Genomic DNA, 20668 nt, shown 5'->3' on the forward strand with positions numbered 1-20668 from the left:
TTTAATCAGTCTTGTTATTTGGTTATCTCTGTACTTTTTACAAGGCCTGTTAAATGAATTATATTTAACAGAATGTTACGTCTCCACTCACCTGACAACACTTGAGCGGCTTGAGTAGAACGCAGTTTGAGTCGAACCTTTTCAGGTCCCACTGTTTTATGTTCAATATAGACAATTTCCAACTGCTCCATTAAAAAAAATATTCATGGTGTAATGGTACACTAGCCTGACTTCTGTGCAGGTCGCGTGAGTTGTGTTGCCACTCGGTGACTGCGTGTATGAGTGTAGTCTATCTGCGCTCTGCGATTGACGGGCGACCAGTCCAGAGTGTTGTATGTCGTTCACCCAGCTCATCTGGGTTAGGCTTCAGCTCCCAGCTAATTTCTAAAGGTTAAGCAATAAAGAAAATTTGTGGTTCCCATTCAGGTTTTGGCTGTAAAGGTCAGGGCATTTTTTCTCATGAACTTATTAATAACCTATGCAAAAATATGTAGTTTTGTTCTCAGGACAGTTCATCACACCACTACAGCACACCGATTACTGATATAGATTTGGCATGAAGCTAGTGGCATCAGTATTACTGTCATATTAAAGTTCCTAACAAAAAAATGAGATGGGACAGAGACATTGCTCACGTGCATATAAATGCTGTTGGGCGGAGACTAATAACCCTTATTAAAACACAATTGTCTGAGACATGTCTGCCTCTCCCTCACTCTGCAGGAGTTGTGTGCTATGTTGGGCGGAGACTAATAACACTTATTAAAACACAATTGTCTGAGACATGTCTGCCTCTCCCTCACTCTGCAGGAGTTGTGTGCTGTACAGTAACGAGTACAAATTGTTACATTTGAACTAACCTGTTTTATTAAAGACAATTTACTGCAATGCGTTGGTGCAAAAGGAATGGCTCAGCTATGAAGGTAAGTAATCTGTGCAATTTCGTACTCAGCACATTATTTATTGCATTACAAAGTTTTGAGAAAGTTATGTAACACAGTAGTTTTAGTTTGCAGTCTTATTTTGTTGTCGGGTCGAAGGGTTGGCGTGAATAGACTTTGACGTGGACTGCTAGTGCTGGTGACTTGCTGGTGACATGATGTATACAACTGGAATTTTTTTAGCGTGTTAAATTAATGACTGAGCATGGGTTTTGGGTGGTGTTGGTACTATTTTTTAAATTCTTGAAAAGTAGTGATTTTAGACATACAAGGAACCCACCTGACAGCGACAATATCCATTGTATTTTTTTTGGCACATGAATATTTGATGCTCTGTGAGCTAACCATGGTAGTAATTTCCTAGGATCACTGCTCTTCTCTTTATCTTGGCTTTCTTGATGGGAAAAGCTGATGGCGAGAATTGTTTCTTTTCTTATACACAATACGGAATTCCTAGCCAGTGCAGATTCCTAGAAAACCACCAAATGGTAAAATATTCAGTCAATCCTTACAATAATGAAATTGTTCTTCCTATTTCTGTGTGTTTCACGCAATCTGTGTCCACTTGTCTCAGAGTCTAAAGTGAGCTACATACATCTCATGCTTCTTTATATATTCACACTCACGTAAGCACACCTCCTTCCATAAACTGGGGGAGAGAAAAGAGGTGGGTGGGACGTCAGTGGAGAGGTGCGAGGGCAATGGAGCGAATGCTGAAAGCATTGACTGCCAATAATAATTGGAAATGAGCCTAAAGAATCTAATCTCATAGTGGGAACACTTGTACGACAATGTTTCTGAACAAGGGCTTGGAACACACACGCACGCTGACCTACTAAAAAATTAAGGAAGGATACAAGGCCAGACACCAAAAGTTCCTGCAAAGGCGTTGGCCACTGCCTTTTTTGTCAAAAATATCTGGTTGGGAGCTCCTTGCAGCTCTTTGTTGTCCATAGCAGGTGCCAGAAGTGATTTGTCAATGACTATAAGGAGGAAGCTGGTGGTTGGACCTGAAATTCCAACGCCAAGCCTGCCTTGGATCCACTTGGCTCTTGTTTAAAAGTCCACCACAGAAATGCCAGTCGCTCCCTAAGTCTCAGACAGCTGTTGGACATCATGCTCCAGTACCAATGTTGTATTTTAGTGGTGACTGTTCTAAAGAGGGGAAAAAATAAGGTTTTGCCTAGTGGCGAGAATTAAAGGTTTATCTTTGGCGCACTCGTATTTTCAGTCTAGGGGAGCCGGTACTGCAGCCGTTTTGTGGCTTTAACAACCATAGCTGCTAGGGAAGTGTTGTTGATTTATTTTTTGTTTTACATGCGTTGCCGGTGGGAATTTCAAGGATTTTTCTCTCTGACAAATCTGTGGTTTGTGAGTTATTCCTATTTTCATCCCATGTTCTTGCTGGGATGGGTCCACACAGTTTAGAGACAATCATGCTATTTTTCATGTGGTCATTGAATGATGTCTTTAAAATGATGCTCAGCTGAATCACAGTTGAATACCAGAGATTGTAGTACAATACACAATTTCATAGAAAAATAAATAATGACTGAATTGCAGTGCTCCAGCCATCATCACGTGGGAATACTGTGTTCAAACATCTTGTTCAATGTTTTCAAAAAATTGGAACAAAGCAGAGGTTGACTAACTTCCTTAAACACATTGTGTTTGACCCGTTAGACTCCAGGTTATGAGAAAATAGCCATTCAATTGTGCATGCGTCTTGCATAGCTGGATAGAACACAGATCTGTATTTTATCACCATCCCTTCCCAAAATAAGGAGGCGGAGCGAGACGTCCTTCTTCTCCAATCCTGCTATCATTCGCGGGGCCCATGTCACGTGACCTCGCGCTGCACTGGCCGCAAGCACCTTATTTTGCATAAAATCCAGTCAGCCTCGCACCGTTTTGGGAGATGCATTTCTGCAGTCCCTTCTTGTTCAAGCAGAAGATGTTTATTGAATTAGCCTTGGCTGTGTTATTCCAAGCAAAAGGGTAGAGTAGCATAACAATAGAGAGAGGTTTACATTATTTCTTCCCGTCGGCTGTAGTGCTCCAAAGTAACCCAGACACTCGTCTTTTCCCAAGAATGTGGAATTCCACATCCGCTTCCCATTTTTGCGCGCACCACTCGAAACCTCCTCTAACACCTGCCGTTTATTTTTCTCTCATGTTGTTTTCTCAGTTCGTCCGCACATTCCCTCTACTCATCACCTCTGAAGCCAGATGATTATTTTCTTCAATATCTCCCATGACACCTTTTGCCCCCTTTTTTGGAGAATCTTGTCAGTGCTTGTATGATTATCTGAGGGATGTCGGCTTTCAATAAACTCGGCCTCGCGTTCGCACCTCCTCGCACACAAACAGACATGCTGGCCCAGGTAATTAATCCAAACACCCAAGCTCTCACGTGTTTTAGGCAGAAGTAACCTGTAGGAAAATAAGCGAGTCTCGAGAATGCGCGATTTAAGCAAAGTGCGAGTTTGCCACCGTGTACTTTGGGTGGGAAAAAGGTAGCAAAGTGAGCCAAGGACAAACATGCTATTCTGCAGACGGCAGCAGGTGTAAACTTATAGCAGCCATGAGTATCCCCTTACCTCACCAAACGTGCACCGGGAGTATTCTGGAAGTGGTAGACAAAGTTCAAAGGTCACAAAAAGATCATTTGCAAATAATTCTCATTATTTTTGTTTTAATGGCGAATTTTATGTATATTATTCACAGTGATGGAGGATCATCCAGGTGAGTTTAGGGTTAAAGGGCCTGAACACAGAAGCAAGTATAGGAGTGCCAGAGAGGGACAGCAAGTTTTAGAACTCACTTCCTGCATCCACTTGGTTTTCAAGACAGGTGGAGATGCTCAAGATGAAAGCCCTTAGATTACGAATGCAAAGTTTTGAAAATATGCTAGACAATGAACGTATCATCACTGGACTGAGTCGGGTTAGATGCATGCTGGCTAGATAACTATGAATTATGATGATTTATATGTTTAAAAAAATGACTGCTGTCATAGGTAAATGTAAAGCTAATCTTTTGTCTTCGTTTCGTTCATACTCATTTTAAATGACATCATAACCAATGTCTAATATTGCCTCGTACAGAAAAAGATGTCTCTGTGTAGGATCATCTAGATGGAGTTTTATTATTCATGCATTCATTCCCCAATCTAAATTTGCACCACTGGCTCGACACATTGGCTTGGGAAAAAAATCTTTCCACTGCATTAAATCACAGGTTGAAAAAATGAATATCGAATTTCTTGATACAAATGCAATACACAGGCTAAGATTCTTCTCCACTTTTTTTCACTCTGCTCTTCCTGCACATGTCATCCTCCCACCTCTCCTAAATGTGCGGCTTCCTTCCTTGCTGTGAGTGCTGCCAGGTTCACTCATACAGCATCGGCTTAGAGCCGATATAGACCGTATAGGTCTGCATGTATGTGTTTGTGTGAGGTGTGCGAAGTAGGCCGCAAGGTGGGCTTTGCAGCAGAGGATGTGGTGGTCCTACCTGTAACTGCATAACTGAGGAAATGAATTAAGTGGACTGTGGAGGAAAAAGTGTATGTTAGGCAGTGACTACATTGTGGAACTGGATTGAAATATTACCATCTACATGCTGCTCTCACGAAATAATTGTCAAATTGGCATAATAAACATGGAAATAATACACTCTAATCGGTTTAAAAATATATTATTCGTTTATTTTCCGAGCACAAGTGACCTTTTTCGGACACCATTCTTTTAATTTACTTCATTTTTGTAGGACCTTTTAAGTCTATTTTGACTGATCCTACAGTTTAGCACTTAATTATAACCAGAAGATACTGTTCAGGGGTGTATTCCCTCTTCCACCTGGAGAGCCTAAAGAAGAAACAACAATTGGCTCACCTTTGTATTTGCACTCAGGTGCACTTTACATTGTTACATACATCCACACACAGTCTTGTGAGAGGGGCCTCCTGTTCTTTTTAACAATAAGGGCCTTACAGCATATCCGGTCTGGTCTGCCTGGTGAATTGAAGGGGCCAAATAAACCTGTCAGTTCACCCTGTGAATATTTGGGCTCTCTCTCATTTTCACCCTGACCCCCCGACACACGCGCACACACACTCAGCCACGCACACACACACGCACATGCATGCACGCACGCACGCACACACACACGCACAGAGAGCGTTGCAGCTGGAAGGAATTAGATTGCCCCCCCACCCCCACCCACACACACACACACACCAAGGATGATAACCTCCACAGTGCGCCCTCCATGATTGGAGAGCCATTTATTTTAGCCATTAACAGCGGATCTTGTGGCTCCGGGGCTAATAGTTGGGCTGACTGAGAACCGTTAGTGTTTAGATGAAAGGCCAGACTTGTCTCCGCTCCCAGAGTTTAGCTACTGTCGCCCACAATTGGATGTTCACTGTTTAAATTTGTTGTGACTACTTACTGATTAAACTAATGTCAATTCACTATACTTTTAATGCATCTATTTCTTGGGTGGGTGTTACTGTCCGAGCCCCAGTGCCCCTCTACAAACATGTCAGCATAATCAGGAGTGGCGTCTCAGCTGCCTGACAGATCTCCAGGCTTCAGTAAAAAACTGTCTGCTTATTTGAGTGGCGATCATGTGGTCAGTCTCACCTATCAATCAGTGAGGCAAAGGGTTCTGTCCTCACATAAATTTAAGAATGCAAAGTCACCGCGTGTTGAAGTTTGGGCAAATATAGGCATTGCATAGCATTATGTTGAGTGATTCAACCCAAAGGTGTTCTTTGTTTGTGCACACAATCACGCAGGAAAAAAAAGGGCCACTTCCTGAAACTGTTTGAAGATAAAAAATGTACAATTGTGCAATGTATTGATAAAATGAAATGAGGGATTTTAATGGAGATTAGTGTTATGATGGTAAAAATCCATTGCTAATAATGAGCCGGATTGAAGGAAGAATGAAAAGACAGTCTAAACCGCAAGAAGGTCTCAGTGTGCTTCCTTCGTTCTTCATTTATTCGCCCTTCAATTGATTTCAAGGCTCTGTCTTGGCAAGATGTGTACTGATTGTACAAATTTAACAGTAAGAGTAAAACCGCACTTGATATATTTCAGCCAGATACTTCGATGTACTGGAAGTATCTGGCTGAAATATATGCAATGAATCTATTCCCATAATTAGCTTCCAGAGCCTGGCCTTGGCTAGCCAAATGGAGAAAAACGAAGTTCTTTGGACAAAAGTCATGTGTCTGTCTCACTGTTTTGATGTGACGTCATTCCTCTTCTGTAACATAATAGCGGACCTTCACCGCATTACATGCTGAATGATCATTTCTATAAATAAGCTCAGCAACAGCAACCCTGAGATGGGCCCTCTGTCTATTCATCTCAGCTTTGTGTAATATGTGACCTTAAATGGGCATACGGTAAAATCATTTTCAGTATACTTTAAGTGGATTGCTTTACATACATTTTTTTTTTTTACCAAAATTGGTTGCCAGGGACCTCCAGCTGCTCCGGCCGCCCAGTCAACCCAAAAGTCTCAATTGGCACCCAAACTTGATTGGCCAGGCAATACAGCAGACACATGTATCAACTTACATCCCTTTCACCACACAACAATTGTTCCTCAATGGGTATCAAACCATTTGAACGGGCATTTGTCTTGGTCCCATGAGCATACAGCACTACAGCTAGCAACAGCGGATGGCCAATGTTTCCGTTTGCAACCCAAATTTAATCCCACCCCCCTTCAATGATCATTTTTGAAGTGGCATCAGCTGCAGGTGCTTGCCCTAGGTAATAATAGTTGTGTGCGTGTGTGCGTGTGTGCGTGTGTGTGTATATATATATATATATATATATATATATATATATATATATATATATATATATATATATATATATATATATATATATATATATGTGTATAAAGAATCGCATATAGCAATGGGACATCAGCAGAAAACAGCGGTGAAATAATTATGCATAAAATCTTTTTTTTTCATGCCCTCAGACTCTCTGTGCTTGACTGCATGTGTGTTATTTGCTTCTTTGTGCAGTCTGCAGTCCAAAATATCCAGTAGAGTGTGTTGAATTTATCCTTGAGAGATTTTTTTAACTATAACAAATTAAATTTAAATAATAAATAAATAAGTTCTATTATTTGGATTTATTTTTTTCTGTCCTTGTTTTCACCATTGTTCTTGGCATTGATGTTTATGAACCCACATATGTGTGGATTTAAAACAATAAATCAATTTAATCAATTGACATTTCCCTATTTCTATCAATTTAGGTTTAATTCTAAACTAAGTGTGTATATGAGCCATCAATCCATTTTCTATTGCATTTGTCCTCATTAGGCTTGCAAGTGAGCTGGAGCCTGTCCCAGCTGACTACAAGCAATAGGCGGTGGTAAACACCGTACTGGTTGCCAATCGATCACAGGACAAAATAGGATAAAACAAATATGCTACAACTTACTGCTGCTGATTTTTACTGATATTCATCTTAAGTTGTTTATTAATTGAAATGGATAATTACAATGTAGACTTGGTTACCTTCTACTGTGATAAAAGTTGAGCACAAACTTCTCCAAAGCCCAAACAATCCAAAGTTCAGACAGGTCCAGGTTGTACACCTTCTTAGCTACCCACTTTTGTTTTGCATTTTGATTCCCGCATTATTCACTTAAACGTTAAACCAAATATGATACTAAATAAAGCTAAGTCTTCCCTCTCAATTCCCCTCCTCTCCATAAACCTTGACCAATTGGCTGAGTAGTTTGTGTCCACTAACAACCACATTATGACAAAATTGTGGCAGGAATGTGCACATTTAATGTTATCACAAGTGTTTAGCTACTTGGACAACAAAAAGACTCCGCTAATGAAGCCACACACACTCACACGCACACACACGCATGCGCACGCGCGCACACACACACACACGCACACACATTGGCACCCTTCGGTCCACTTGTCCTTCTCCCAAGAGGCCTCCTTTCTCCCCCAGCGGCTGCTGCTGTGACTGTGGGGTCGCGGGGTCTCCCAGATAAGAGCACGGGCTTTTCTAAAGAGAAGCTTGACTTTCTGAGCACAGGAAGGAGGTATGAATACCCATAGAGGAAAGGAGTATTGCGGGGAGTGAAGTCTGTTTGAAACTCCAGACCGTCTGCGCATCTGATAAGGCAGCAGCCATTGAAGCCAGCGTAACAGAGAAGGTTAGCGGTGACAGCGCCTGAAGATGTGGAGTGAGGGAGCAAAAGATACTGGATGCAATAAACATAAAATTGCCCCTGGACACCAAATTTGCCGGTGTGTGCATTATCTACTATAGAAATTGTGTGAGTAAAATGCAGCTTTGAAAGTTCACCATTTGAAACGAGCCAAAAGATTGACTGAAATGCGTTGTGCCCATTGATGTATCGAGCGCTGTGACTGATGAAGTGTGTGAGACCTCAGGTAGCTCTGCGTGCAACCATTGATTTTCACTATCCACACAATGCCACTGATTGATAGAGTGTTGATGCAGTCATTAGATATATTCACAACCTACAACACACACGCTGAGAAGGCTATGGAGGGAAAGCAAATAATGGAGAAAGTTCTGAGTTGTCAAATTAAGTAGCGATCTATAACATTTGGCTTGACAATGTTCTTTAAAATGTCATGCTACCCTTAAGTCGAGTTGGAGCCCTTTGACCTCATTTCAAATTTCGCAATGCTTTTAGATGGGATTGAATGCGGCTATACTTAAGAAGTGAAGAGCTTTGTAGAACGCTTCCGTGAGATATCCATCCATCCATTTTCAAACCTGCTTATCCTCATTTGGGTCACAGGTGATTTGGAGTCTGGCCCACCCTGAACAAGTTGCCAGCCAGTAGCAGGGCGCATGATAAACAACATTCACTCTCACATTCATGCCCACTGACAGAATTTTTAATGAACTTAACATGCACTGTTTTTGGAATGAGGGAGGAAATCAGAGTGCATGAACAAAACCCACGCAAGCTCAGAGAGACTATGCAACCTCCAGACAGCAAGGATGGAGCCGACATTGGAACTCCAAATCTCAGAACTCTGAGCCAGAAGTGCATAGCACTTGTGCACCTTGCTGCATCATCTGAATACAATATGTCCCACCCGACTGTGTGCTTGTGGAGAGGAGCAAACCATGGAACACATCATAGAACTTTGTCCTCTCCACAGACTTAAAGGAGGGTCCGTCACCCTCCATCCAGCAGACCAGGAGGCAACTGCTTGGCTTAGGGACTTTGCATTCGCTAAATAAATAAAATATGTCTTTATATTCCATCACAGACACTTTGCTGGCTACTCCTGATGGTGTGGCTGGTACGCATGGAAATGTTAGCACACCCGTCAAATTGCTGGCTTGTTTCCCCAACCCACTCGCCAAGTCGCCCTGAATTTTGAGTGAAACAGGTTAGGGAAAGTAACTCAATTTACACTGAAGATACAAAGCTACTCACCAGTTTTAGCAATTCCACAATATCAAGATGAGCACTCAGAAATCTTAATATAACAGCATACATAATCATACATGTGTTTTAGTTGTCATCCATATCAAGTAGTAATGAATTCCATTTTTGTGTTCCAATGGCACCCAAAGGGGTTGATGTTGATATTCATTAAAATAGAGTCAGATCTATGAGTCCATTTGGCCACTCAGTTGGAAAAAAAAAGTTGATTTTGGGGAGGGATAAGTGAGAGCTTTTCCTCTAGGAGAGTGCTGTTTGCTTATGAAGATGATGTGCGCTGGGAATGAGCAGAATTAGTGGAAAGTGTTGAAAAGCACGGCAAAGTTGGAATGTTTGCTTTGTGAATGAGATGAGATGTCTGACTCCCATCATGGAGCCCAAGCTTCTCCTTGACTCTCAATGTGTCTTTGTGAGTGGACTCACACATTCAGGAGACACACGCACACACACATCCTGCAGATGAGATCTCATTTCACACAGTTTGTGAACATCACTTACCTCAGCACTTAAGGCCATCAGCTATTGGACTACACTCACCAAAAACACACAGAAACACATTCCAACACACACAGGGCCATCATTCATCTGTTTATTGCTATCTACTTTTTTTCCTGGAGCCATGTCATCAAATGGAATTAAGGATCGTTTGGCTTTAAAATGGAAATACTTTGGATTTAGATGTTTTTAAATGAGGCTTTGCATTAGTCAGTGCTTGACGTATGTTTGAAGCCTCGAAAAGTGAAAGCATGCCTCTATAAGGCCTCAAGCTCTTGACCCAAGTATAGTTCTGAACTATATAGGGGCGGGGTTGGGGGTGGGGGTCACTCTGTGTAGAATAACATTAGAAAGGATGACATCATCAGACACCTTGTTTCTCAAATGTAAAATGAGGCCAACGAGTGTGTATTCATTCAGAATGTATTAGGGCATGTTTATACAACAATAAACTAGTCAATATTGCAACAGATTTTATCAATCATGTTTTTTCAGTGACAATGTCAAAAGAATTTCGCATTTGTGCTCACTTACAAAAACAACTGGACATTTTGAATTAAAAACAAATTGGAATCTGCACCTGCACTTGCTCAGACTGAACACCTAATAGAAGCGGTATGGCGTCTCATTTTACAGTTAACCATTTTTTACCATTTAGACATGAACGGAAAAGCTATCATTTCCATCACCAAAATTGAATGGACCCTTAGAAGTTGAACAATTTATGCTTTATCTTAGAATAAGCGGTAATACGCACCCAGTAGTCTCACCCACACAAACATGGAGACATCTCAGGTCATGATCCAAATTTCTTTTCCTCAGATAAGCGAGCTCATGCTGGAAACACCAGCCATGAACTTTGACATGTAACATCAATAATCTCATTTATTTACGCACCCAACCAACCGTTCTCACCTACACACGACAATCCTCCTACCACCATATTCTTATCTGTGTCTTCAGGATATGTGAGGCATTCAATAAAAACAATTTTTTGCACCATTGATCCCACAGCAGCCATTTCTCCTTGCTGCTTTTCTCTTCTTGGTCCGCTTCAATGGAAAAAGGCGTACGTTGGGAGGCTTTATTGTGAAATGATAAAGTAAATGTTAGGAGAGGGCTGCGCTCTCCAAAGGGCAACAGGGCAACAACCGTGACGATGCATGCTGGGATGAAATGAATTGCCAGAGGGAAAAAAAAAACACCATTGACACCGGGAAAAAAAAGCACTGCACACACACACACACACACACGTACATTTTACAGCATATGTGTGTATTCATTAAGAGTATGTGCGCATATCTGTTCATTTCTAAGCAAAGTCTCAGACACTCAGTGAGTGCCACTCTCACATGGTCGCATTACTGTGCCACAGATCAATATAGCTAGTCACACACCTCAACAATACTCTGCCTGTGTAATCATCCCCCCAGTCCCTCCATCAGCCAACATGTTGTTTATCCTATTAAAGCTTTAATTGCGATATTCATCGTAACCTTTCTTCTGGGTGCTACCCCATTTACACTAAGCTAATGGTATTAGCACAGAGGCCCCATGCAACCAAGCTAATTTGGCAGGTGTGGACCTCTCATCTTAGCATAAAGCCTATAGAAATCATTTTTTGTGTCATTTTCTGTGTAGTATTCCTTCTTCTAAAGCTGTCCAGCTTTGGCAAACAACACAACCATGTGGTTTCATTTAGGCTGCATCTAATGAGTTACCTCAGTGCTTTCACTGCTATGGCTTTTTAATTAGCAGTGAGGTGCTAAATATCCCCTCATGGAGCTTTCGTTGCCACCGTTTCTTGTCATCTATCAGCCAATTCTTTTGTTTGCCTCCCATTTGCATATACTGCATGCACCGACCCCAAATTAGCAACTGGCTCCCTAATTGCTATGTGTGGGCAAGTAAATGGATGGTGGCATGGCGGGTTGGAGGTGCAGTCAACATGTTTACCTCCTAAATACCCCCCAGGACCACTGAGCTCCAGCACATGGGGAGGTCATTATAAATACGCCTCTTCAGGCTAAAAAGATTCATTGTGCTGTTTGCAGTAATTAGTACAACTAACAAGCTCCCAAGTCCACGTTAAGACAGATGCACTGGAAAAGGCATACAAAAGTTGTTACCAAGAATGAATGTCATGATTACTGAGTACCCTTACCACAGTCTATCATTAGAATCCGGCCAAAAACAAAACCAGAACGAAAGAAGTTTACAATTAAAAGCTCAAAATGATGTTAATGTGATGTAGTGATGAACTGTGGCAAGTTGGCAACATATGTAAGCATCCTCGATGCTATTGATCAGGCCCAGTCAGATTCCATCCTCACTGGTGATTTGATTTATTTTCCCAGCGCAAACATGGATTTTATCGAGTTTGTGTTCAAAGCAGCTTCCAGACATAAAGGCAATGCATGACAGCCTGTGAAAATGCTAAAGGCTCGTTTCAATCAGTAAATTCGTCATAATGACAAGTCTAAAAAACAGACTGGTGAATATATTTCTTCATGCCTTTGAATATTAAACGCTTTAACAACCGCTGGCTTGCCAGTGGAGCAAAATGATAAAATAAATGCCATAGTGTCAATGCTTGTCCTGACTGTATCCATCAGCCTCACCGCGTGAGCTTTATAGTGGTGTTTGCGCCTGATGTTGATTGGCCAATTACTGCTGATTGTGTTCCTTTAGGAAACCATTCTCCATCAACTTTAAGTCAAATTACACTTCCAATTCTAATGTGAGTGCTGGGAGCGTATAACCACTCCAAAGTTGCTTTTTTTCTTCCCTTTTGTCAAGAAGTAACTTTTAATGATAGCGTGATTAATCAAACACACCGTGAAAGTCATTGTTATTTGCTGGAGTGATTTTAATGGATTGTTGGACACTTAGAGCAATTTGAGGTTTTAGGAGAAAGGCTATGGTTTGCCCTTTCACCCACTTGCCCTTAGTGAATCTATAGCAATGCTTTCATCATGAGGTACAATTCTAATCACTTCCTCACCATTCCAACAGCTAAATTGTAATCTGTTATGTTTCCATTGCATGATATCCTTCCCTCATGTTAAAATAAAAAGATGGTTCCCTGTGTTCCACCATGTCAACACTGTCAGTGCACGACTGGCGTGATACATTTAAACAGAATCAGAGGATCCATGATCACTCCCACAGTGGCTCTGACCTCCCTCTCTCAGATCCACAGATCAGCACTCCTCTGTGAAATTGCCAACACCGGGTCTAATCCACATTATGTCGCACACCCCAAGTATAACTTGTGCCATTTACCAAAATAGAGGCTTTAATCTTTGGGTCAGATAACCAAAAATTAACTTCCACTACAAGTCTGGCATAAATCAAGTCAAATATATTTATAAAACCTTTAATCAAAAGAGTCTTAAAGGGTTTCTCAGGCCCACAGTTGACAAATAATGATATTCTCTAATATACCCCCAGTCAGTTAAATTAACATACCTAACATTGTTGTTAATTGAATAGAATTTTCCATAAATACCACAAGACAAGTAGCAGGCCATTGATGTCTGTTAAATGGTGCACTTTACTGCAAGCACGTGTCCATACAAGCGTGTGTGTGTGTGTGTGTGTGTGTGTGTGAACGTGTATTTGTGTGTGAGAGAAAGAGATGAGCCGTGAAGAAAAGGATGTTATCTGACATGCTTGTAGCAGTAATAAGGCAATATGTTGTCGCCCCTCGGTAATCCTCCCTGCCCATCATTTTGTGTGTGCGTGTGAGCAGCAGAGAACGAGAGAGAGAGCGAGAGGGAGAGGACCAATAGGTGTGTGATTGATGACACTACTACTGGTGTGTGTAAACACTGGCAGCCCAGTTATCTCTTTTGTGACACAGAGTAGAAGGCTTGTGTCAACAGCTGCTCCTCCTCTTCATTTATCTCTCTCTGTCCCCACGCCCCACCCTCCGGCACATTTTTCCACCTCACAAACTCTAGTGTTTGTTTATGACTGCAGATTAATTATTAATGAATGACTGATTGATCTCTCTTACTTGTTAGGAACCTAAAAAAAATATATTCAAGGCAAGGGCATGGCCCTGTGTTTCCACCTGTTGTTTTGTGTGAGCATATCAGCTTTGCGTTTGAATAAACCGGGCCGGATTTTACGAAGTAAATTTGTGAGTAAATTAAGACAAGATCATCATCATTTCAATATTCCTAATATTCCTACTTTTTTATGCTGTTAGATCCTTTTTTATATTAAATGTTTGCCTTGGCCAAGTACAAATACCCGACTTACAAACAAAAATGAGCACTTCTTTGTTTGTTTGAAAAAGTGAACAAACATAAGTAAGTTCTGAATTTAGAGTTACTCTCCTCAGTGTCGGAACATACAGTATTGCGGATCGGCCTAGACCATATTAGAAGGGTTCGCTCTCGTCATCATATTTGAAAGGGGACCCCCTTGGTAATTTCTATGCAAGAAACCTTCAAATGTAAAGATAAATATTTTGATATGCCATTATCACGTAAAACTAAATAAAATCTGTATTCCCTCAAACATTGCAAGACGCCAAGTGATATTGTTATCAACTCAAATCCCAACGACACTAACATTGCAAGTAATGTAGTAATAGTTTCTTATTAATTTACCACCTGGATAGTTTCAAATACTCTTCAAAATCCTCTACACAATTGCGATATTAAAACAACATATAAGAGGAAAAAACTCATCTAGCCAATAGCTTCTCTGTGGTACCGTTGTCCAGCCATGCTCCCTATATATCCTGTCATCCATTAAAAGGTGGATTGATAGCCATCAGCCCCGTCCTGGACCCGCTTAATATTGGTTCTAACACAAACCACATGGCTGAAAGGTTCTTCTACACACACGTTCTGATTCTCCATTACCTCCCCCCTCACTTAAGGAAGAGGAGATGAGCGTTCTTAATTAAAGGTTGACCGTGTGGGCCTCTGCGGGCAGATCATCAAGCAGGATCCATTACCTGCACATTGGGGCTCTCCAGAATCTGAGTTAGGGTGACAATTAAGATGAAGGAATGGGGCACAAGGGTGTGTTCAATCTGCTTGTCCAAAAGCAAGTGCAAGAATGAAGTAGGGGCCTTCAAGGCAGGAAGGCCTTTCACCCTGCGAGATGTGCCGACAAAAGCGCCACTGAGGCCTGGCTTAGACCAAAAAGGTGTGAGCTGGGCTCTCAATAGCTGTATTGTGTTCACACTTGAACAAGGGCCAGAACCCAGAGCAATAACAGAGTGGAGAAAGGGAGCATGGAGAAGTGTGGAAATGAAACAATGGTTTACACAACAGTGAAATGGCCCATTTCCTTCTCACCGGCACTCGGGAATGAGAAAAGCGCTGTTTGGCCTTCTGTCCTGGCTTCTGTCAGTTTCATGTTGAGCTCAGGTGCACACGAGTCGACTGACGGACATAACACAAGAGAACACACACATGAAGTTGTCCAATAGTAGGGGATGAGAAATGCCAGATATTTATCCAGTCCCTTTGGACGAGAGACGCACGTCTCCTAGCATCGTGTATGTCTCTTTGGCTGCCGCTAATGCTACTGGGCAGAAGCAGAAGCAAACACACCCAAACTGGCCCTGCATGTGACAAAACCTGGCTTCTCTCAACAGGTAGGCAGACACAGAAGCCAGGATATGAGGCGCTGAGGAAGTAGACAGTCTTGACACTTTGGTTTTTCACATATTTTTAAAACTTGAACAAGTGGTGATGAGTTTGCCAGATTGTCCCATTCAAATATGCTAACAGTGCTTTAAGTTTTTGTGCAGTTTTAAACTGGACAAAAAAAGATTTCTGCATTCTGATAAGCGGTCAAGTTTGACTTCAAGTCCTCCGCTCCAGTTTGAAATGCTGTGCACCTCCTCGATTTTGTTTCATCTTGTCCCACTTCTCCACAAATGACATTTCAAGAAGATGACTGTTTTCTGTCAGTCTCCTTGTCAGCAATACAAGCAATGAGATATACTGGCGCTTGTTAAGAGCAATTCTGGTTTGATGCTGAACAGTAACTGACATTCAAATGGGGGAGAAAGAAATTTACTCATGTTGGAAACAACTTGTCTGCTTTGGATTTCAAGACCAGTCTTGTCAGACTTTTTATGACTCCTTTTCTTTTATTCGTTCTCTCCTTAGCCTAGCCCCCATTGTATCCTGAAAGAAAATGTTATTGAAGGAAGTATTCCTTTATTTGGGTGTTAATAAATAATTGATAGCGTTACATGCTTTCAAGTGTGTGGCCAACACTACTTCCCTATTTGCATTTGCCCACTTCCAGGAATTGTCCCTATTTTGTGTTTCACTTCCGATGTCAGTCGATGGAGTGCAGGTCAAGTTGTGTTGCTGTTGAATGCAGGCTTCCTCTACTCATTATTATTTGACATTATTCTTGGCATGCATGTACTACTTTTGAGAGATTTACTTGCTCTGCTTGCGCTCAGGAAATTAATATTTAGTTTTCCCACTATCTGGATGAGAAGGTTGTAATCAATCGCTTTTTTATTTTTACAAAGGATATTTCCTAAAAAGTTAATGAAGTGAGTAATGTGATGTTTCACATCAGAAAATTTGACATATTCTTTATATTAAATCATATAGATTAGATAGATAGATAGATAGATAGATAGATAGATAGATAGATAGATAGATAGATAGATAGATAGATAGATAGATAGATAGATAGATAGATAGATAGATAGATAGATAGATAGATAGATAGATAGATAGATAGATAGATAGATAGATAGATAGATAGATAGATAGATGTTTATTTTTTCAACAGAACCAACGTTATCCGAAGCAGAGGAAATAATTTACTCTCAAGCCACACATTTCATTCTTTATGTGACTCTATGTGGAGTTATTGGGTCCCATTTATGATGATGGAAACAAACAAGCCGTCCGTTGTACTTACAACAAACCATCTAGCAGGTATCATGCTTATGAGGTACATAAAAGTCGCAGTTGTGCCAAACCAGACTGCAAAATACCTTACTGTGGATTTACACTAGTATGGAAATAACCAGTTATATAATAGTGGGGTATAATTTATGTATGTGCGTGCGTGCGTGTGTGTATGTGTTGTTGTGCATGTGTGTGTACATGTAAACAAACTCAGCCGTTAGTTCCTGTCACCCATAAACAGCTGTTTGCTTACTGTGGGTTCTCATCTGGCAATAAACAGCGAACGTGAAAGTTTTTTCCTCCCGAAATATGTATATATATATATATATATATACATATATATATATATATGTATATATATATATATATTGAAACATTTTTACCAGCTTTGTTGTCTAGGGTCTGTTAGCAATCATCATCAGTAATGCACATGCACCAAGTGTGCAATGTGTTTAAAAAAATGAAAGAAAGAAAAAGTGGGGTGGGGCACTCCAAGGGACACAGTGTGTATGACCCTGATGGACTGTTCATATATCTCCCCATTTAGCCAGCACCTGCTTGTCTGTAATGAGCCAATATATCTCCTCACTAATTGCCATAAATACATATAATAAAGCTGGGCCCGTAAAAAGGCTGTAAGCCAGTAAAACTGATGCATTTACTTTGAACGTATCACCTGCACACAAAACATTTAAGGTTGAATACACACTAGCACACACATACACAGTCATGCTACACACATTCATCCAGGCTTTTAATACGAGGCTGTAAATAACACAAGGCCATTGCGTTAATGAGTCCCCGGCCTGAAAACTCACTGCATGTCCCTTTTCACAGCATGCACATTTCCTGTTTCAAGTTACTTGAACATGGCAAGAAGCGCGCTGACTTGCCACGCTTGCTAATTTAATTCTCTCTCTAGTCTTGGCTTTATTATTGGCGCTGTAGTTTTGTGGATTTCAGCAGCACACACAAACGCACACACAAACACGCACACACACAGACACCACAAATGATAGCTGCACAGGACTATGAATACTAATTTAAGGGAAGTTGGGTCATTAGTGAGCTTAGCCACATTCTGACACCCGCAATATTTATACACACACACACACACACGTACACACGCTCACACACACACGCGCTGCCCAGATGGCCTTTTACAAGGCCCAGGGCCCTGGCCGCCTGCTTTTTAATTATGTCACTCTAGCTAGGTAATGTGGGTCAAATTTAACACACTTCGATTCTACCTGACACACATCACAAATACTGTACATTACACGCAAATTCAAACCTGTAAGAGCACACACAACGTTATGCATATGGCTTGTATTTACAGTAAGTATACTTATTTAAGTGTGTGTGTGTGCGTGTGTGCGTGTGTGCGTGTGTTTTACTATGCAAAGTGTAAATAATATGACGAGTGAAATATCTTTTTCCCGTTGAAAATGTGTTACTTGAATTCATACATGAATTAATAAGAAACATTAGCCAACACATTGAATGAATAACAAAAATGGAATTGTTTTGCTTGTCTATACATGTAGATAGCATGAAGATAATATGTAGATTGAATATAGATAATATAGACTGTTGAGTAACAAGTCAGGAGAGGGTCAACTCAACAGATCTGAATCCATTCATCCATCACACGCACACACACATGCACACCCTCACACATGCACGCTCACACAAACTAATGTACGGATCAGAGGATGTGGGGATCTGTACTCTGTCACCCTCTTTATTAGTCTGCATGTACATGTGCATGTGTGTGTGCATGTGTGCATGTGCGTGTGCGTGTGCATGGCAAGGGGCCACTCAACTGGAATGAGACACTTATCCAGAAAGGATACACACTTTCTCACACACACTTCTTTATTCCTTGTTAGTCGTCATACACCTTAATTTGCAACACCTCTAACAACCAGCACTGCAGTCCACTCCGCAGCCACTCAATCTGTCACTGTCACTGTTCCACTTCCTCGCCTGGCTCTCCGCTCAGGAGTGTGTGTGTGTGTGTGTGCGTGTGTGCGTGTGTGTGTGTGTGTGTGCGTGTGTGCGTGTGTGGGCGCGTGCATACGATTCTTGTATGTCTACCGTTTTTATGATATTTTCAACAACTTCATGTGCAACTGTAACAAAGTGTCTTTTCCACGTCTGCTTTTTATCTCGCATGTGAGGTCGCCCCCTATCTGCTTCAAGTTGCAATGTCTGCATGTTTCCATCATATGTGTGTGTGAAACATAAAAATCTATTTTTTTTTTAATATTATCTAAAAACATTAAAAAAAAGATTTTTTTTAAATATTATCTAAATGAAATCTATTGGAGCAAGCAGCAGATTCTGGCCTTGGTCTTATTACTGCTTGGAGAAGAAGTTTTGACTAAGGAGCAATTTGACTACATTCTCCTTGTAAGTCCTTGTCAATGCTTATTGCTTTTACATTTGTGGGTAGCAAGGTTTATATTACTGTCAATAGACTTGTTCTGTTCTGTGACTTATTGGGTGAGAGAGTACTGTGTGTTTATTGTTGATTGTGTTGTTGTTGCCTATGCTTAATTATTCCGTGACATTAGATGTCCAAAATATGAGAAGGGCCTCCCAGTGTTGAGCAGCACAATTCTACAGCACTAATTCAAGCCACGGTTATGAGCATACAGTTAAATTACATCTTTAAAATGCATTTTGAATACAGCTCTACAGAGTACAGAATAGTATCTCCAGATTGTATCAGAATCACAACCAATCACAGAGCGGCGTTTCCATTTTGTGCCCTTAGTCAAAGTGAAAATAATATGCACCTTGTCACCGGCGTCTGCCCTTACAAGCAAATTTCTGCGCCTCTCCCATCCGTCACACATAGCCGACAAAAGAGAGGCCCTATCAAGACATCCATTAAAGGTTCCTAGCTGTCAAAGGTTCCCCTTTGTGAGACGAGGAGCAAGAGGAGTGCCGTGCTCTTATCAGAGCTTCCTGTGGAGTTTGCTCTGCATCCTGTCCACTCCAAGACACTTCTCGTTTCACACTTACCGCTCGTGAGACTCTTTGGGTGCTCGCTTTTCTTCCTTCTAATGCTCCTCAATCAACTTTTAGTACGCCATAAGCTTTGCTTTAATGTATTTTGGCATCCGTTTCTAGATTGCAAGCAGTCACATGGAAGTCAATAGAAGCATGCGCGTTGGAGGCATACTGATCTGATTATCTCAAAGATCTATTGAGAGAGCAAAAAATACTTTTAAAATATGTGAGTGACTTTGATGTAATGATTGTCACTGTTGTGGACATTGAACATTGACTTATTGGGTGATTTTATTTAATTTTTCAACAATGCTTTTCTGTCTATGGAAAAGAAAAAATATATGAAGTGGTTTAGTTGAAATGGAAAGGGAGCTATGAAAATCATAGCGAACTGAAAATGGGGTCAAACAAATTACGTATACAAATTGGAGGCTACCTAGAAAACATTGTATTTTTTTTCTTCTAATCATTGTGTGGGAAAATTGTAAACTTTTGATATCACTCACTTTGAAACTGATAAGAATCCACGACAATTGCACACGTTTCACGTGATATATATCCTGCTCACCCACATGATAATTTGGGAGGGGTGGGGTTGAAGAAAAATGAAACGGAAAAGGTAAATAAACAAACAATCAGCTATGGGCTTGTTCTTGCGCTCCCTCTCTGTTGCACCTCATTTGAAGCCTTATAAATCAGCCTTGCACCCGGTGACAGGGTGTTAGTCGGCCTCTTCAACAACATAGGCACACATGTACACTTGGAAAAACACACAGGTCTGCTGCTCATTAAGCCCACCAT

The 20668-nt window shown here is 41.0% G+C and overlaps 1 protein-coding gene across 8 annotated transcripts in view; it reads left to right on the forward strand.

The window, feature by feature from the left end:
• prdm16 (PR domain containing 16) overlaps positions 1–20668 on the forward strand; it is a 149263-nt gene that overhangs the window by 106014 nt on the left and 22581 nt on the right. Inside the window, exon 1 of one of the 8 annotated variants that reach the window (XM_088369960.1) lies at positions 831–923. The exons of the other annotated variants lie outside the window; for them this stretch is intronic. Coding sequence (XP_088226086.1) covers positions 888–923 — 36 coding nt within the window. The 5' untranslated portion in view covers positions 831–887. Of the gene's footprint in view, positions 1–830; positions 924–20668 lie in introns of those variants that run through there. 8 annotated transcript variants of the gene reach the window in all.

Source organism: Syngnathus floridae, chromosome 2, assembly GCF_059516105.1.
Source record: "Syngnathus floridae isolate MCC-2025c chromosome 2, RoL_Sflo_1.0, whole genome shotgun sequence".
Classification (NCBI taxonomy): domain Eukaryota; kingdom Metazoa; phylum Chordata; class Actinopteri; order Syngnathiformes; family Syngnathidae; genus Syngnathus; species Syngnathus floridae.